This window comes from Ruditapes philippinarum, unplaced genomic scaffold (genome assembly GCF_026571515.1).
Source record: "Ruditapes philippinarum isolate M1 unplaced genomic scaffold, ASM2657151v2 ctg2914_1_1_1_1, whole genome shotgun sequence".
NCBI lineage: Eukaryota > Metazoa > Mollusca > Bivalvia > Venerida > Veneridae > Ruditapes > Ruditapes philippinarum.
Window position 1 is genome coordinate 52280 of NW_026856295.1, and position 21230 is coordinate 73509.

Here is a 21230-nt window from a genome sequence, read left to right on the forward strand (position 1 = left end):
CAGAATTTCTCCAACTTTTATAAAGGCCTTAAAAAAAATAAATTTTCTAACATTTATATTGGCCCAATAAAAGAAATTCCCTCACTTTCATATTGGCCCAATTATGGAATTCTCTCATATTGGCCCAATTACAGTTTACCTCACATTAGTAATGGCCAAACAAAATAAATTCTCTAAGTTTCATATTTGGCCAATAAAAGAAATTCCCTCACTGTAAAAATGGCCCCATGAGAAAATTTCTCTCAAATTAATATTGGCCCAAAAGAAGAATTTCTCTCACTTGCATATTGACCCTAAACAAGAAATTCTCTGCTTTCATATTGGCCCAATAGCTTTAATATTGGCCAAACACTGAAATTTTTCTCAGTGATATTCCAGAATGATCCCTTTAGATAAAACATTCACAATTTTTGTTAGATAAGAACGTTGATAAGTTATTTTAGTGATGGCATGCATGTATGGTGGTGATACAGCAATATATACTAGCAGTTTGTTTGGTTATGTTACCTTGATCATCTGTGACAAAGAAAACAATGACAAAATTGGTGATAATAACGTGAAACAGATTGTTTGATATATAATATTAATGTACATTGTAAATGCTAGCATAAAATCATAAAGTTCGGCAAATTTGCAGAATGACTCACAGTTTTCTTTCCTCAGAAGATAATTTAAAAGTCCATATTTTAAATAAATGATAAACAAAACTTTAGATGACATTCTTTAAGTATCTATATCTCTAGCAGTTATAATGACATATTTTATACTAGCATTAATACAGAATCATTTTGTTATCAAATATTTACAGAGTCCCTATGAATATTAGGGAACCGTCCTATGTTTTGGGTACCAACTTATATACGCAAAGCACCTGCAGATATTGTCGCACACAAGACAATTAATACTGCCCGAAAGTTTTGTGTTTGTACGACAAATTTTAATGAACAGGTTAAAAAGATTAAGGTGACAACAGACACTTTCCGTGGTACTCACATAAATGTCATTTAAACCAAGTTATTTTAGTAATAATTGTTATTCATTTAATCTTTGTGCATTAAATGTCGTTGATCATCATAAAAAATAACATATTTGAAAATAATGCCTTTGTAAATGATTGATTTTGAATAAAAATCCTAAAATTTTAAATCGTCATATCAAAGTCATTTTTTATTTTTTTGTCATCAAACTTTTGGAAAATAACCATACTTATATTATCTGGGGAACCGTGTCTCAAATTTTTTATATCTTTTCTCAAAAAAATATTACGTAACGTCAAATATTTTATGCGACTTTTTTCACCATACATATTACGTAATTAAAGATAATTAAGTAGCTGATTGAGTAAACAAAAATCCCTGACACGGTTCCCTCCGTAAATGAATTTCCTTTCATGTGCTTTAAACCGCATGTTAATTGCTTGATTATTAAAAAAGTTATGCCGATTCAAAGTTAGTCCGACCCGCATCAAACGAAGTGTCATAAATCGGCTGTTCTCTCTCGGACCCCTGCGTTTCACGCTAAATAATTGCATAATACACAAATATCGCACCAGAGAGGGTCACAAGTTGCGGTAACATACTCTAACAACATTTTATGACCCAGTGACATCTGACCAATTAAAAAGCTGCTTATTAATATCAGTTTATAGCCGAAATTTCTTCAATTCTTAACGTGATTTACTGTTCTGTCTGGTATCTGTCGCACATGTCACGTGACTATCGGTAAAATTTGAGGCACTCAGTGGGGGCAAATGGAACGCATTTGCGCACCGCTAGCGGGGTATTTAATTGTTTCCTATTTGAAGTTTATTATTATTATCATCAGCATTATTATTGTATTATACCAGTGTCACTCTGCCTGTGTATTCGTGTATGAAATTCCGTTAAAATATAAAGCAAAATAACAAAAAACTGAGCTTCTGACAGTCTTTTAAAGTCCATAGTAGATGTACAAATAAGAACGGGATAGTATATATTTTTTCCACCAAATTGATAATGCTTCACATATTTTAATAGAAATAAAAGGTATTGCTCGATCATTATGATGTGGCCTTCTTGACTTCTATAATCATGAATATCATCTATGCATGGAATAGAGATCCAGTTTCTTCCGGGATAGACGATAAATTTCATACTTTGTCCCAGATTTATTAGTACTGTGTCGGATTTACTGGCGAACAATTTATTTTCACTGAGAATATATTTTAATATCTTTTTTTATTCATAGAGAAATAATCATCCTTAGACAATCTAAAATGGTTTAGAAATTTGTCAGGGACACCTTACCACAAGTCATATAAGCGTTCACATAAAAAATGTCGTCTGTTGTTGTTTTACTTGACATTGTTAGAAAACGAGGTTGAATGTAAAGTAAGTCCTTGAATCCGTACAAAAGTCTATCAACTCAATGTAATATATATCAGATTAACGGGACAGACAAATTATTTTCACACATTATGGATATTTTAGCAACTACATTTTGCCGCTATGCTTAATTATTTATGTTTCATACATTATGTTACGTACATTGGCCGACAATTTCTTAATTTATAAAAAAGGCTTAATGTTGAGATATTCATAAAAGATGTACGGTAGATGAACGATACATGTATTACGAGAAGTATGGACCAGTATGGACCTGTAATTCACGGATATATGGAACTACCGATTTCCCTCATTGATGCCTCAACAGGGGGCGGAGCGTTATCGATAATCGACAGGTTACGCGAATAGCAGATACAAATAGTATAGGTACCGTTTTAAATCGTTTAAAAACACATTTTTTGGACTAACTGCTTCCAAAATTAAATCACGAATGTGTTCAGAAAAGGTTGATAAATCTACTTAGCAAAAAATCTCATTTTAGGTATTTTCAGTGATAATTGACTCCGTTGTCACCTTAAGCATAGAATGTGATAATGAGTTTAAGTCATGTGACAAGTCATGTGATTACATCATGTGATAGAAAATCATACAAAAACATGTGATAAGTTATGAGACAAGTCATGTTACGAATCATGTGACAAGTTAAAATGAAATGAAAACAATGTGAATAAAAAATGGTTATCAAACTATATCCGTGTGTCTCGGACACTTGCGAATAACTACAAATGAAGTCTAGCAATTTCAAGTTTAAAGGATTACCTCAAGTGCCGGCATGGTATTGAACACCTTGAGACGTTCAGTGACTCGTGTAGATAAACCCTTCAATATCACGCTGCTCTCGTTTGTTTCTTTGCGTAGCTTCTCAAAATGATCGATCATACCTATTGCAAACAATGACCTCATGTCTGAGTCAATCTTTACCTGTGTCAAACCTGAAACATTGATATTTCTCACTGTATATACAACAATGATTTCTGGTTCAACTGTAATGAAAACAACTACAGCAAAAATCATCATGTGATTAATATTCCTTGTGACATAGTGTAAGCCATGCCTGTGTTATATTATGAATATAATAAGCATGTTGAAAATATGCCTGAAGTAAGCCATGTCTGTAATAAACGATGCCTTACTTAAGCCTGTTGGATACATGCCTGATAAACTATTTAATTAGTCATAATTAAAATTGGCCTGTCCAAAAATAATGCAAGCCAGGTCTAAAAATAAAATCAGGATCTCTTTTGTCTTGGGGTAACAATAAACTGGCATGATCAAATGGTAAATTTCCAGTGCTTACTGTTAAAGAGGAAGAACTCAAAATGCCCCTTTCTGCAGTATTTCAGATACTAGCACACACCTGAGAAAAAAAAGTCCCCAAAAGCCTACTTCATAACTATTTTAAACACACAAGTATTGGACTTGTGCATTTATAATTAGAGAATAATGTTTACCTTGTAAATATTTCGGAGAGTCATTCACGTTATACATGAGACAGTCATCGGTAATGCCCTGTTTGTATATCGGTCCCGGCACACTGAACTGATTCCCCGAACCCCCTGCTGGTACCTCTTTTAATGTCTGTTTAATCAGGTAAGGCTCCAATGGGTTTTTGTCTTCCTGATGTCGAGAACCACTCTTCCTCGATCCTAGTGGCAGACTAGACGAGAGATTATCGGTGCGTGGTAAACCATCAGTAAGGTCGTCATACAGTGGCCATGTCTGATTACTACCAAAGCTGTCATCTCCCGTATCTGTATTAACAAACAAACACTCTCTAATTAATTCTCATTTAATAAATGTACAGAAACAAAGCATACTTGGGGGAGGGGGCTGAGTCATATAAACTATCTCTTGCCATTACCCCTTAGCCTGTTAGAGTGGCAATATTTTTTAGCTTGTACATTTGTGGAATCTGATCATGGTCTGCATTATTTAACTATTCCCTCAGTACATATTTTCAAATTTCTCCCTAAAAATGATGAATGGTTTTGTCCAGATTGAAAGATGGACAAGTTCATTTCAGATATTTGGCAGGGTAATTAGAATGTGCAGGTGAAAACAGCTAAATATAACATTACACTCTATCAATGTATAAACAGTCGCAATTTTAGCAGATGTAACTTATAAACAGCTTATTGTTAAAATTCTAGCAGTTTTTACCATATGAACTGCAACACTAGCAGTATTTTCCATATAAACTGCAATACTAGCTGTTTTTACCATATAAACTGCAATGCTAGCTGTTTTTACCATATAAACTGCAATGCTAGCTGTTTTTACCAAATAAACTGTAAAACTAGCATTTTTTACCATATAAACTGCAATACTAGCAGTTTTTATTATATAAACAACATATTGTTTTCAATTCCAGCAGGTTTCATCATTTAGTTTACAAAGACACACATGAATATCATCTTTACAAAAATATTCATCAGTCAAATAAACATACCTTCAAAGCTAAGTCTATCCACACTTTCGCTGCTTTTACGACCCCCGGGTTTATCTCCACCTATCCTGTTTAATTCTGAAAATACACATTACTATTATAATTCATATATAAAATTTCGAGGGTTGACTGCAAGTTGTTCTTTATCTCATACAAGTTACTGCAGTTTTGCCAAAGCATATTTCAGAAGTTTCTACATTTCAGACAACATTGCTTATACATACCTTGTTTTTTATGCTCTATAAGTTCGGTCATTTTCTGTTTAATGTTCTCGTTCTGTTGTAGAATCTTCGTCATCTGTAAACTGGCTAGTCGAAGCTCGTTCAACAGTTGCTGGATCATCTTATGCTTGTCATCATCCGTCAACATGTCTGTACACATAAATAATAATTATCATAATCATCATATGACATCACTAGTTTTGAAAGTGATATAACATTACATAGATCTTGATCTATTTTTTATTAATGAATTTTTTTTTCAAGTCAGACCAACACTGTTTAGGTAATATGGCAACTTTCCAGCTTTTCTGGAAAATGAGCTGACTATGCACCTAAGAAACACCACTGACATTCTGTAAGCTAGCTGGTTAGATGCCTTACTGACATTAAAAAATTCAATATGAAGAATTCAAACCCACAACAGCAAGAATTAGGTTCTTAATATAATCTTCAACATTTTGTATATGGCCCCCAGTGTTTCATCAGATATTCTAAATCAGTAACTAACGGACATGTATGCACAAAATTGAGCAAGCAATAATGCAAACAACCATGTATTTGTTGCCAAAGTTTGTAAAGGTCACAGACACTTATGGCCAAAGACTCTTATTGTCATTGACTCTAATGGTCAAGGACTGTTAGGGTTATAAAGGTAACAAAACAAGTAGACACACATACCACCCTGGTTCTCCATCAGTTGTTGTCTCACAGAAAGTTCTGTCTGTAGTGTGTTATTTAACACACTTGTATCCTCGCACTTCTTCTTTGTCTCAGCTAGCTCTTTCTTGTAACTGTAACAAAAATTTCCTCTTGAATTATTACACTTATATCTATTTTCAAAGAAAATGGGTAACATTCCTATCTTCAGAATGTGTGTTAATTATTTTCTTTAAATAGCTGGGTTAGAGTTAGTTTTTTTCAGCCCTTGTTCATAGATAAAATATTAACCTACAAAAGATTCTACCAATGTAACCAGTGCAAACCAGTATCAGCCTGTACATCCATGATATCTCATCATGGTCTGCACTGTTTGATATTTTGTAAGAACATATTTTGAAAAAGTTTCTCTAAATATTGATAGTTTTGGCTAGTGTGAAAGATTGTCAAATCCATTTATGATATTTAGCCTGGTAAGAGTAAGGATATAGAAGTTAAATGAGCATTAATAATTGGTTTGATTATATTATCTCCCACAACTACCATAAAAAAAACAACACCACATTGCCAAAATAATAATTTTGCAAGAAAATGAAACACCACATTGCCAAAATAATAATTCTGCAAGAAAATAATTTCTGTTATAATTATTCTGAATAAGATAAAACAAAAGTAAAAAAAAAGGTTAAAAACTTACTTGAGACACTGTTTGTAACGAACTTTAAGGTTATAAACGTATTTCTCATTTAATTTTGTTGTCTCCTTCAACATATCATCTTTCTCCTGCAATAACTTATCTTGAGATTCTCTGAAAAAGAAAGATGTAATTTTTTTTTAATTTCAAGGCTAAAAATGAGATCTGTAAGTCTTACACTGTTTAGGTCTAATAGCATATTTCCAACTTTACCAGCAGAGAAAGACCTCAGGTACACCCATCTTAAAAGAATTATTTCAAAACAAGCAGCTACCTAAGTCTCCTGCCATCTATAAGCAAGTCAGACAGCTCAAACTCTAAATCTAAATTCAACCCCTCAACAACAGTGAGAGGTATATGATTAACCTCTAAGCCTAAAAGTCTTTTCCTCTTAACCAATATAAATACTTATCATCTCTCCAATAGCTGACTTAGTGGCTATTTTACCAATTCATACCTTTGTTGCATTGATTGAGCAAGTTTATCTCTAAGCTGATCTACTTGGTCTTTCAGATCCTGGGTGACTGCGTCCTGTTCCTCGATCTGTTTCTTGTAACTAGCACAAGTTTGACGGTGTTGATCCAGTTGACTCGACAATTTACTGCCGGATGCTGTTACACACTCTAGTTTTGACTGCAATTTGATAAATACAATGTCTTTTAGTTACACACACACTGTACTAGGCATATAGCAACTTTTAAGCCTTACTGGTGAAAGATGCCATCACTATGTACCTTCGTACATTATTTAAGGCACAAACAGGCACCTTGACGTTCTTTATGCTTACTGGATAGCTTCCTCTTAATCAGCCCCCAAAGTCCCTGGTGGGCATTAACCCCAAATGTCCCTGGTGGACATAATCACCAAAGTCACAAGGGGCTGTAAGTTGAATCATTTGACCAGAAAGTCTCCATATGATAAATTTTAATGATAATTTACAAATCTGTAAGTAAATAACTAAGCAGTAGTAAAATTTCATAGAATTCAAAAAGTTAACCTTTACTTTCAAGGTCAAGAAGTGCTCAGTTGGGCCACAGAGAAACTGTTGTTCATCTTCAAAAAGAGTTCATTACACCTTTTTCATTTGCTGTTTTTCTACAGTTCAAACTAGCCAAAGAAAAAGTTAAAACTACAACACAGGATATGTATGTTACACATATTAGTATGTTACACATATTAGGTAAGGTAAAGTTAACTATCTATAACTCTTACAGTCAGATCCTGACAGAGGGCGTCTTGCTCATTCAGGCAAATGTCCTTCACCTTCATATCTGTCTGTAGTTTGTCTATAAGGGTCGTCTTGTCACCTAACTGTTGGTTCTGCTCTTCTACAACATCTCGCAGGTTTTCCAATTCCATCTTAACATTGTACAGTTCAGAATTACTTTTGTCCATCTCCGCTCTCGTCTCATCAAGCTCGCCAGTTAGTTTGGTCACCTGGTACAACAAACCATCGTATTAAATGTAAATAAATGCATTCATAAACTTGTAATACCCGTAAATGTAACTGCCAGAGAGATGTTATTCAGTATGAATCTGATACAAGAAAACTATTATTTAGTGTAGCTGAAACACTAATAAGACTATCTGCAACACTGATGGGTGTTATGTTTCTTAAATAAAGCTACTAGAAAAAGTAAGAAAATCTATTTTTAGTTGAAGTGACCTTGAAATGACCCAAATAACCTGAAACCTCGGGTATTCATAACATCAGTCAATAAATGAATAAATTAGGGACAGAGTGACTGAAGGACAAAGAAGATGATGAAGGACTTAATCAAGGATAAAATAAAGAAGAAAAATGAAGGACATAACAAAGAACAAAGGAAAAAGCCAGCAAGCATATACATAAATATTTTTGTATATCCAGCACAAAATAAAAACCACACAAAGAAATGTTTCTTGAAATCAGAACAATAAAAGAACAACTATACTTTACTCCAAAAAAAACCACGTTTACCAGATTAAATATCTATGAAGACAATACCTGTGATCTAGTCTGTTCTAGATATTTCTTGTATGTGAGCTCATTTTCTTGCCTCCTTTCTACCTCACTCTCTAGTTCATCAATACGTGACCTCAAGGCCTCGGCCTGTGACCTCTGCTCTGACCTAGTTACAGCATCTTTCTCCAAGTCCTTGACCCTCGTCTGGTATCTGAAAAACCGAAGGGCAGGTGAAAAATTAATAAGAAAACGTTCTCTTTACTTTCATACTAAACTGACAGGTTGGGTTTTGTTAAGGATGTAGATAATATTCTTTTTTCTGCTTTAGTCCGATTTTAATATACACATATAATTCACACATACAGCAAACAATATATGAAATACTAAAGGGCAGGTGAAAAATTAATAAGAAAACGTTCTCTTTATTTTCATACTAAACTGACAGGTTGAGTTTTGTTAAGAATGTAGATAATATTCTTTTTATCTGATTTAATCTGATTTTAAAGGGACTCCACTGAGGTTTAAAAGCCTAAAACATAACATTTGATTTTCTTACATAAATGACAGAATTACAGAAATATATGCAAAGATAGTTAAGAAATATACTTTGAAATGAATTGAAAATCATATTTTTATGCTTTTCTTAGCAAGATTTGTGTGAAAAGCTTTTCATTTTTGGGTCATTTTTTTTACAATCTGAATAATTATTCTGGAAAAACGAAGTGCGCAAATGATCTGAAATTTTGCACAAAGATTAGTTGTCTAAACCTACATCAAATGGTATATTTATCTGGAAAAAATATTCTCAGTCCCATCATGTCAAAATACCTCAGTGGAGTCCCTTAAAGTAAAACCAACACAGTCAAGGTTGTAAGGTGACTTTTCAGCATTACTTATGAAGGAACACATTTGGAGCCATTCCATACATTACTTCAGGCACACAGACTACAAAATAACCATGGACCGTTTCAAATGCACAAAATGACAGCATGGCAAGTTTATCATTCCAATTTATCATGGTAAAATTATTACCTGCAGAAATGGGTATCGCTACAAATTAACTTGTGTGAATAAGTTTAAAACTTTTAACTTGTGTGAATTAGTTTAAAACTTCTTGAAACATAGTGTAAATATATGTGTAACATTCATAATTCCTTGTAACATACCTAGATACAGCTTCCATATGAGATTTATTGTCTTCCTGCAGCTTGGAACATCTTTTCTGATACTGCTCCACAGCATTTCTCAACTGTGCACACATATCTTCAAGGGACTTAACTCTCTCATGAGCCTTGCTAGAGTTATCCTTAAATTGGCCAAGAGATATTCGAGTTTCGGAGATAATCTTCTCCTTCTCTGTGATAATCTTAACCTGAAAGGAGATAATATGAAATGTGAAATCTTAACCCGAAAGGAGATATGATGAAACATAAAATAAGCAAAACTGGTTTCAATACCTTCTGATGTATTGTTTGTTTGTTTGTGTTTTTGTCACACCGACACAGTATAGGTCATATGGCGACGCACCAGCTTAACTGGTGGACATGGACCTCAATTGTCCTTTTGTGCATTATTTCGGGTAAAACAGACACCTGAGTAGAACCACCGATGTTCCGTAAGCTAGCTGGATAGCTTCCTCGCATGAAAGAATTTAAAGTCCCTGTCGGTATTCCAACCATCAGTGGTGAGGGACAAATGGTTTGAAGTCAACTACCTTTACCACTCAGCCACAGGTGCCTTATCATATGTATTGTATAATTAAAGAAATTTGAAAGGCAAAAATATACTTGACATTAATCTTCATGCAGCTTTCAATATGCAAGTGTATCTTTTCCCCTTATTAGTCCCAAAATTTTAAACATTTCTACCTACAAGAATTATACAAATCTATTTCCAGGAAAAAGAAAAGCAAATAAATCAGTCAATTAAAATCTTTCTTAAAAAGTTTAAGGTTACTAAAACTTGAACTATTAAATTGTATTAATGAGTAGTTCAGGAAAGAGTTTACCTTTTCTAGGACACAATGTTCACTGTCTTCCAGTTTAGATCTGAGTTCATGTATGGTACACTCGGAACTATTATATAGCTCTATCAACTGTTTCTCTAACGCCGCGTTCCATGCCAGGGCCTTCTCTAATTGAATTCTCAAGTGCCGTAACTCCGCAAGCTGCTGTTGTAACGAGTCCATATCCGGTTGAGACTTCTGACGTATCTGAATCTCGTACTTATTTATAATATCTTCCAGTGTTTTAATCTGTTCCTTCATATCCGCCATACAGGTTTTGTTATGCTGATTATCTTGCGATGTAATGTCCAACAAAGAAATATCTTCAAATCGAATCAACGACTGCTGTCCTAAGTTTGTTATATCAGCCAGGGATGACTCATCTAGTAACTTTGGCATAAAGCTTTGCTCCCATTGGTCGATATTCAAATGTTTATTATGCAAATGTTTCGGTTGGTTGACAGAACTATTTCCTCTTGGACTTAAGTTTGGCAATGTTGGCGGTGAAGTAAGTTCCGGTCTCAGGAGATCAGAAGCCTTTGATTTTACAGAGGCCGTACTGAAAACACTTGTGTCATTAGTGTTGGGGTCTATATGACTAAACATGCTCATATTTCCCATACTTGGGATCACACTTCCGTGTCTGTACGTTTCTCTAGACTGACTCTCATTTTGTACCAGTCTAGCAACTCTGTCTGGACTGGTTACTGTAAATTGTGGACTGGTTGATTTCCTGTTTTTGGGACTGCTTGAAGGAGATTCCTTTAACGTGTTTTGAGCACTGGAACAAATAAAGTACAAGTTATATCAGCCTGCAATGCATTAAAGTGACATTATGCTCATTTTTTCATTGTCAAGTTGAGCTGAACTGTCTACATATTTCAAAAGATCGACTGTTATAATGGTGATGGGCCATCAGTTGATATTGAATACAATATAAATCTGCCTAAAATATATAATGAATTTATTTTAAGCAGAATGATTAAGCAACTTTAAAACTTAGTGGTGGATCCGCTATAAATTTATATAACATCATTTATCAACCTACCTAGTTGGATTATCTGAGCAGCCACTATCTGGTGACAATCTTCCTTCACTGAGTTTATCTTGATCTGAAATTATAGCAGTACACAAAAGTCTTTTTAATTTGAAAGCATTACACCAACTTTATCTTGATTTGAATGTTTTACACTAATTTTATCTATACACCAATTTATTGTGATTTGAATACATATACATAATACACCAATTTTATTTTGTTCTGAAAACATTACACTTATTTACATTTATTTTGATTTGCTCTTTTGCACTTGCTTTAAATATACAAAATACACAAACCTACATTTCTAAGTATAAGCGTTAGATAAACATAAACTGATTTGACCACCACATACCTAAAGCTGAACAAGACATGGACCTAAGAGCATCTCTAGCTTGCACCAGACCACGTCGTAACCGAGAAACCTCTATACTTGATGCCGGAAGCTGGGATTCACTTCGCTCGACCAGATACTTGTCCAACATCTCAAACCAGCTCTTCAGAACACAAGAAGCACTCTCAAAGCTCATGGGAGCAGTATCCGCATCGTCCGAGATTTTCTCATTACTTTTGTCGAGCTCGTCATTCGGGCTCGGACTTCTACTCTGGAACACCTTCAATACACGTCGGTATCCTTCTACCTGCTCCTTCAGCTTAATATTGTTCTGTTTGTGTAATAAATTGTAATAAATTATCACTTTATGAATATGTAATAAATTAACTTTATATGAATATGTTATAAATTATCTTTATATGAATATGTAATAAATTATCACTTTATGAATATGTAATAAATTAACTTTATATGAATATGTTATAAATTATCTTTATATGAATATGTAATAAATTATCACTTTATGAATATGTAATAAATTAACTTTATATGAATATGTAATAAATCAATTTAATATGAATATGTAATAAATTAACTTTATATAAATATGTAATAAATCAATTTAATATGAATACATATAAATTAACTTTATATGTATAAATCAACTTTATAAGAATATGTAATAAATTTTGAATAATATGGAATCATAAGTTTAAAGTTAAAATTTCTATTTTTATTTTAAATTATTTTCTGTGTAGCCAGTAATCTACAGTAGCATATGCATTAAACTGACTGTATATTGTGTATAACAAATCAAATTTTAATTAATACTAACTCATACTTAGTATAACTTCAGTTACTTTATGGGGGCATTATCAGAATCTCAGAAGAAAAGAAATGAAAATTAACTAATTCTGAGTAAAACAGATCTTTATGAATGGCTCGGCAATTTAATGACTTTAAACACTATATCATTACCTTAGTAATTATATAACAATATTATATTCCACAAACCTTGACAAGCAATTATATAACAAAGTTATATTCCACAAACCTTGAAAAGTAATTATATAACAATGTTATATTCCACAAACCTTGAAAAGTAATTATATAACAATATTATATTCCACAAACCTTGACAAGTTTTTCAAATTCCTCCGAATTCTCAGGCTGTCTCCTACCAACGTGGGTCGGTGACAAACTTCTTCCTCTCGGAGATATTGAGTCTGCCGACATCTTTCTCGTCATTGATCGGTTAGCGCGGGCACTAGGGAGATCAGATACGCTGTTTGACCTTGACCTAGATAACAGTCCATTCTCAATCAGCATATTTCTGTAATGTTTCATTTTTTGCGTTTGGCGATGTACTGTTTCCTCAGTGGCTTTCAACATGTTCTGTAGATGATGAACTTGCGCCTTTAGGTCCGCTACTTGTTTCCGCAGAGACTCACACTCATCTGAAGTTGCAGATTTGGTTAACACAGGAACATGGCTGCCATTTTTACCACCCACAGAGGCGCGATTGTTAGTAGGCCCAGGTCTTACTACATCAAGGTCGCTGTAACATTTCAAATGAGGCATAAACATAAACAAAAACTATCACAAATACTAAAAGAAAGAAATCACTTTGATTAAATATCTTATCTCTTAAGCTTCACAAATAGTGACACAAATAACACAGACAGAACTCTAGCAGTAACAACTAGAGTAATAATGTAACACTGAGCCAGGCCTACCTCTCGTCAAAACCAAACTCTTTACTGGAAAATGTTAGATTTATTTAAAGCAATATGATCATGAATATCATCAATAATGGATTGTTCTAAATTCAAATATGAGGCTAGTTTGTAACATTTATTACAAGAGATAGGTGTTCATCTGTACTCCCTTTTTTAACCCTTTTCTTGCTCCTTCTGGAACCCAATTACTAGACTTTCCCACCAGTATAGAGCCAGGCCAACCTGAGCATCTGTAAAGTCTGACCAGGCTCTATACCAGTGTCTAACTTTTACATTCATCTTGACTTACCCAAAATTGATAATGGACAGTTCAAAAAAAAAAAACTGAATGCTGGGAAATTTTCCAGGTTAAGGTGGATGTAGACAATACAAATTATACAATGTATACTTAATGCTGACAACCCTAAATACCTTAAATGGACCAGACCATCTTTCATTCTGGACAAAACCATTTATCATTTTTAGCGAAAATCTCAAAAAAAAATACTGACTGAATAGCAAACAGTGCAGACCTTGATCAGATAGCACTGTTCACATGGGAAGAATCTGAACAACACAGAAAATGAAGTAATTCAAGATTTTAATAAGAAACAATAAGTGTTAAACATTCTTTTTATTATACGTCAGCCTCCAAAGAAAAAAATCCAAAAACTAAAGTAAACCCCACTAAGTATTTTAAATGGACTTGTCTGTCTTTCAATCTGGACAAAACCATTCATCATTTTTAGGGTCAAAATATGTAGTGACTGAGCCTGCAGATCTTTAGTCTGCACTGGTTGCATGGGTATATTATGTTTCCACCAGCATGCTAAAGATTAAAATACAATTTTTCCTTCCTCTTCTTTTTTAAATTGTTTTAAACCTTACAAAAAACAGAATTTAAATATACAATGTACCATTATCTATGACACAAAATAAAACTATTTTTTAAATACCTTTAACTGCACACAACAATTATTGTATATTGAATTTTGTAAAAACATTAAAGAAATTACTTACTGAAATCCATAGATTTTCAACATTTTCCTTAAATACTGTAATTCCATGCTGCTTTTCTTTTTAAATATACTTTTTATTATTCCTTATGCTTATGATAAAATCATAATATTTGCCAATTTTTTTTTTTTGTCTTTTCCCCCAAAATCAAATTTCATATATTGTTGTGACAAAGATCTCTTTGGGTTAATTTCACCACTCTAATTAACTCTCTATACTTCACACCCGTTATAATTAGCTTAACAACCCAATAAATCTCGCAAACTTCGGGTTTTATCTTTGTTAAAACAGTCCGGGCATGGTGAATTGATAAATTAACGGGCGCAAAAATAATGCCATGTTAACATGGCGATAAACATAATCAATGAACGCTTAATGAGCTGAAACTTTAATCTTTGAATATTTAAAATTCATGATAAATATGCTAATAAAATTTTTCTCATCTCAAACAAAACATTATATGATACTGCATGTAAAGGGGTATTAGGGCTTCTTCATGGGGAACGAACCTGAATGCAGATTTTATACATTGAGAATTGTAAATAAATACCCTATGGTCTCGTGTTACCATCATACCATTAAATATTTCATAGATAATTCTATGATTTTTTGAAGATAATGACATTTAAATACCCAAAAATAAAAAAATCAACACTGACATGTTTACCTCTTTTAAAGTACTTTAAATTACCCTTCAGATAAATATGAAGACTTTTAAACAGTTCTCAAATAACAGAATTTTCTGTGTCAATATGAAATAGGAGATGGGATAAAACAAGGTGACTCTATATAACCTATATTGTATTCTGTATTTGTTGATTTAACTTGTTGTTTAAAAGGGACACAACTGTGTATAATAACAGATAACCCTCACCCTTCCAAATTTGTGGAATGGACTTCTCCTTCTTGGAATTCTGAACAGTTCATTTGATATTTAAGGGATTTCAAGTACTTAAATTAAGGAGAAAACATACTTCAAGGATAAGTCAAGCTGTCTGGCATTTAAAGCAGCATGCCTCCAGATTCATGCTCATTTTCATGAAATTTTTTAAAATGTATTTGAAAGTAAAATATTGTTAAATGATCAAAGAAAATAATTTTCACATTGCAAACAGCATTTGCAATCAACGTAAATTACCCAAAAAGAGGTCAAAATAAGCAAAAATAGCCCCTACTGCGTTAGTAACGCAGTAGAAAAATGGTGATAAATACTGCAAAATCAGCCCTTAATAGCACATTACATGTAAATCATTACTCGAATCGTTAATATTTTTAATTTTTCTTAAAACCTTAGTACATTTTCTCAAGTTTAATTTTCTTGACACATTTTGGTTCATCTGGAGGCATGCAGCTTTAAAAGTAAACCAGGCCTGCCATCTCAGAATAATGGGAGTTAACCTTAACAATATCAGACATATCTATCAATTTGGCCTAGAAAAAGGGGAATTAATCTCATTAAAGGTCAACCATAAAATCAAGGATTTAACTCACTACAGTGCTGGAGCAGTACTTGCAAAAATCATCATTACAAAATAGGAAAATATCGCTTTTTTTCGCCGATTTTTTTGCATTCTTCATTCATCATCGTGAATAGATGAATAAGGGGCCTTTTAAAGTGCATTTCTGTGCGTGTAAAGGGCAGAATTTAGCATTTAACCATCCAAGGTGACCAGTATACAGGAACACAGCATTATGTGTGGTGCTCCAACACCTTTTTGTTAGTCTCACTCTAACATTAAAACTACCATTTTGTATATTGACCTCAACAACTTGGGTACTAACTCCTTAAAGAAATTATGTTAATAAAAGAAAGGATATTACACAAGGCCTTACAATACACACTGCTCCAAGTGGGATAGTTTAAACGATTAATATTTATATTCTTACACAACCTGTTTACCAATTTCAGTAGATTACTAATACAATTTGTTTCTCTTTATAAACTATTACTGCATTGCATTATTAAAATAGATCATCCCTACAAACAGTGAACATATAACACTGGCAACATTTCACACCTAAATAATCTATCAGACATGCAAGAGACCATGTTTACAAATGTCAGAAGATTACTTATACAATTCTCTCTAACTATTACCACACTGCATTATCAAAACAGATCATCCCTACAAAACAATGATCACATATGACTGGTCACGATGTTTAATACTTAAATAATCTGTCAAACATGTAAACAGACAAAACTGGCATGGAAATACACATGTATTACCTTTATTTGCTTATTGTCACAACAGAAAAACCCATACTTGGTGACTCTCTCTAAAAGAATGTTAGTAATATATACTCTTTAACCAATCTGAATCTACCCGCATGAACTTTCTTATCCTGAGCTTGCCCAACTCCTAATGAATCTAATATGTCAAGAGCATAGCATTTGTCTAAATTGTAACTGCTATTTAGTCTGCTGTTATTTTGAAATTTTATGTCCAGACTGACAGAGGGACAAGTCCATTTAAGATATTTAGCATGGTAGATGTAAGAATCTTGTTGGACTAGTGAAATAAAGATAATCTTATTACTTTCATTTTTCAAATTTTCAATTCTGAATTTGTTGTTTGTTTTGGGGGGGGGGGGGGGGCAGAGAGGGGGGGTTTATATCGTTCCGACACTGTAAAGGATGGCGACATTCCAGCTTTACTGGTGGAGTAAGATCTCAGTATAATCTTCAACATACCATGAGTTGGGAACATCTTTGTTTGGTGAAGTATGTGTAGAATTAATATCTATGTGTAAATGTCTCTCCCCTTCCACAGCTCCCTTCAGATGTTGTAACTCTCCCATTATCTTTTGTAACTGTAACAAAATAATGTTCAAGGAATATATCACTGAGGAATGAACATCCAGTATTGAATAAGAAACCTTCATCTGGCACATGTTGTTTTTTTTTTTCAAGAAAATATTTCTGACTGCAATACCATTGTACAAAATATTCACATTGCAAACCCCCCCCCCCCCCCCCGCAACACACACCCCATTTCCCCCTCGAGACAATTTGTTTGACAGCAATTACACAAGTTATAATATTTGATATAAGCTATATATGATATCAGAATACATGCACAAGCCATTATCATTTTAGAGGCAGTCTTATGCATCGTTTACATATTGGGAAAGCGTCACATTGACATTATAGAGGTCATATGGCGTGTTTCTAGCTTTTACGATGGAGAAAGACCTTAGAGGTCATATGGCATGTTTCCAGCTTTAATAATGGAGAAAGACCTCAAGTACCCTGTCACGTATTATTTCAGGCAGAAGCGAGCACCTGAGTAGAACCATCAACTTTCCGTCGGCTAGCTAAATTAGCTGGCTAGCTCACATGTAAGAAACTGAAGTCCGTGACAGGATTCAAACCCACAGCAGTGAGAGACAAGTGACTTCATTTTACTCACCATATCAGAATGATCCGTGTTGTCTGATTGTGTGGTCACCTTGATATTGAGCTTGTGTGCTACCATGTCCAATTCTTTACATTTAGACTGGTACAGCTTTTCCTGTTCCTCCAGCTGAATCTGTAGGTCAGCAAGCTGGTGACGCAGTCTGGATGTGTCATCATTATCAACAACTCTCTGCTGGAATCAAAAGTACTTTGAAAATAATTTTTTACACAAGTATTTCTAATTTCTGATGACAAGGGGGAGGGTGTGTTAGCATTGATGAGACTCTTCTAAATTCAAAACTGGGCAAATCCATTACATAAATTTTTCAGGATTACCAGTACACCTTGCCCAAAATTTTGTGACCCATTTTGGTAAAAAAATAAAAAACCTTGACCTACAAACTATGAAAGATGATGGGTGTGACACAAATATATGTGCTAGAGTGTAGAAGTACAGACATAAAGAATCAAAAATTCATTTGTCTAAGCAGAATTTTGAATATTTATTGCTGTAATAAATACAGAATACTACTCAAAAAGACAGTTTTAAGATATTAGTTTTTTTAGATCATATTCTCCCATGGTCATAATATTCTATTGTTCCTGATGGTCTGCAGTCACTGTGACTTTCCGATAGACATGTGACATGTTACAAAGTACAGAGAAACTATAGCTGCCACATAGTGCACTATTATAAGCTGTCGTACGACTACCTGGTTACTTGGAGTTACACTCTAAGCCTCTTGTTAAAAACAAAAAAACCCAACAACATTCAAGGTTAAAATTAAGCTCAAAATACTATCAACTTTACACAACCCAAATAATAGTTTCCTACTTGATCTTCTTAATGTTATAATATCTCATCATTTGCATAAAAGAATGACAAAAGATCTTTTTTTTTTTTTGAAACTTGACTACATCAGATTATTACTACAAAGATATAAAGTTACATGGCAGATTGCAATTTGAAGCAGTTTAAAATCCCACTCAATCTGTTCAAAGGAGAAAGCCCTCCAAATTTTCCTAAATAAAATCAAACAAAACATGTTAACATTATTGTGAACACGGGATTAATTCTTTAAACCTTCACAGAAAACCTCAAGACCTTTCTCAAGTAGATTAACATTTATTCTAAGAAAGTATGTTAAGGAGATTAAAAGCAAATAAAACGCAATTACGGCATCCAATTAAAGTTATAAAGTGCACTTCTGCCAGTTTTTAAACAAATATTATGACACATGTAACAAGATTTTTGATTAGTGCAAGAGGCAGTGTGACACCATGTAACAAGATTTTTGATTGGTGCAAGAGGCAGTATGACACCTGATGTAACAAGATTTTTGATTGGTGCAAGAGGCAGTATGACACCTGATGTAACAAGATTTTTGATTGGTGCAAGAGGCAGTATGACACCTGATGTAACAAGATTTTTGATTGGTGCAAGAGGCAGTATGACACCATGTAACAAGATTTTTGATTGGTGCAAGAGGCAGTATGACACCATGTAACAAGATTTTTGATTGGTGCAAGAGGCAGTATGACACCATGTAACAAGACTTTTGATTGGTGCAAGAGGCAGTATGACACCATGTAACAAGATTTTTGATTGGTGCAAGAGGCAGTATGACACCATGTAACAAGATTTTTGATTGGTGCAAGAGGCAGTATGACACCATGTAACAAGATTGTTGATTGGTGCAAGAGGCAGTATGACACCATGTAACAAGATATTTGATTGGTGCAAGAGGCTGTATGACACCATGTAACAAGATATTTGATTGGTGCAAGTGGCTTCAACAAACTCTTTAAAGAATCTTAATTGTTCTATGTGGCTTTTCAAACTCCAATACCTTTTTATCTAAAAAAACCCACAAAAAACTTTATTTAAAAAGACTAGATGTCTGTAGACATATAAACACACGGGTATACAAACATCTGCAGACGGACAAAGAGCATCATAAAGGAGTGTGTACACTAAGTAGCTCTATTACATACCACCAGTTATATGACATATCAGATAAAAAAAAAGTGGCTGCTAATTTCTACAGATTATAAAAATTTCAAATGAGGCAGAGGTCTGTTAGAGCAGACAGTTGACAGCAGTAATTGGGTAATTTTTCATACTTTACAAAAATCTTTAAATAATTCAGTTACTTAGCTCTTTCAGCAAGACACAGACCAATGTTTTAAAAGTGGATAGGTCTACAATGGACACATGTTTCATTAGTATTTCAAATATTGATTGAAACAATAGAAATGTACAGTATAAATTTGATTTTCTTATAACATTCTGCTTGAAAAAAAAAATGTTGATAAATTTCTTAAGGGATGTCGAATGAACATTTATGTGATGAATAATAATATTTAGTTCTAGTAAACTTAATTTTTTGCTATATAAATATATGTAATATCAGATCATGTATCTCACACTTGTAAACAACTACCATGTATATGAAATACAAAAATACTATTTAATCATTCAATTGTATTTTCATAATAGACCAATTCACTTTAATAGAAAGTATTTATTAACCAAAATAGACCAATTCACTTTAATTAATAGAAAGTATTTTATGAAGTTATATCATTATACAGAAGAAAACAGCCTAATGATCACCCAGTTTTCACAATCAATCAATCAATCATCAATCAATCATCAATCAAATATTACGATTTATATTCAAAAGAACTAAAAAATTTCCTTCTTATTTCAACGGTCATTCTATCCAAAATTGAGACCACTGCTCTTTTAATACTACTAATACTTTCTCTGGACCTATAAACTATTTTAAATGTATACCATTATTCAGACAGTATCAATAATAGTAATGGTAAATGTTCAATTAAGAACTAAGTTTCCGGATTGCTCCCAATTATACCGCATTTTAAATTTGAATAAAATAATATCACTTTATTATCACAAGCCTGCACTATCCCATATACTACCTTCTTGATGCTAACCTTTAATTAAGAGACAATTAGAAATAAAGACCACCTCACTATTAAGACCATTTTCGTTCCAAATCACAAACAGTTTTTTATTAACAGTGTTGCAGGTAGGCTTAAAGTGTCTTGGGGGTCGATTATTTTACTTTCTTTCATGATACAAAACCAGATTTTTGAACTTGAACTTCCAAAACATTTTGATTTCTCCAAAAAAAAAAAAAAGCACTTGTTATAATCCCTCAAAAGGAACAAGTATGTCACTGTAGTAAATCAGCTTACGGCCATTATCAACAGCTAACTTCAGAGAGATTAACTTAATCCCTTCACTAAACCTGTAAATAATGGAAGCTAAACTATAATACGCTTTTATGTTCAATCGCAAAATAATCCGTCAATTGACAGCTCACGTCAAGTACAATTAGCC

The 21230-nt window shown here is 33.3% G+C and overlaps 1 protein-coding gene across 4 annotated transcripts in view; it reads right to left on the minus strand.

Moving 5' to 3' along the window:
* Positions 1-21230, minus strand: part of LOC132746118 (uncharacterized) — a 40392-nt gene that overhangs the window by 6340 nt on the left and 12822 nt on the right. For 2 of the 4 annotated variants that reach the window (XM_060735188.1, XM_060735186.1), the window contains exons 4-19: positions 17874-18053; positions 17156-17274; positions 12860-13283; positions 11747-12056; positions 11401-11464; positions 10356-11133; positions 9514-9719; positions 8390-8558; positions 7615-7839; positions 6860-7035; positions 6406-6516; positions 5730-5842; positions 5055-5201; positions 4834-4908; positions 3836-4135; positions 3144-3316 (exon numbers count right to left, since the gene is read on the minus strand). In XM_060735188.1, coding sequence (XP_060591171.1) covers positions 3144-3316; positions 3836-4135; positions 4834-4908; positions 5055-5201; positions 5730-5842; positions 6406-6516; positions 6860-7035; positions 7615-7839; positions 8390-8558; positions 9514-9719; positions 10356-11133; positions 11401-11464; positions 11747-12056; positions 12860-13283; positions 17156-17274; positions 17874-17939 — 3456 coding nt within the window. In that variant the 5' untranslated portion in view covers positions 17940-18053. Of the gene's footprint in view, positions 1-3143; positions 3317-3835; positions 4136-4833; positions 4909-5054; positions 5202-5729; positions 5843-6405; positions 6517-6859; positions 7036-7614; positions 7840-8389; positions 8559-9513; positions 9720-10355; positions 11134-11400; positions 11465-11746; positions 12057-12859; positions 13284-14463; positions 14582-17155; positions 17275-17873; positions 18054-21230 lie in introns of those variants that run through there. The other 2 variants (XM_060735187.1, XM_060735189.1) reach the window with 2 other exon arrangements.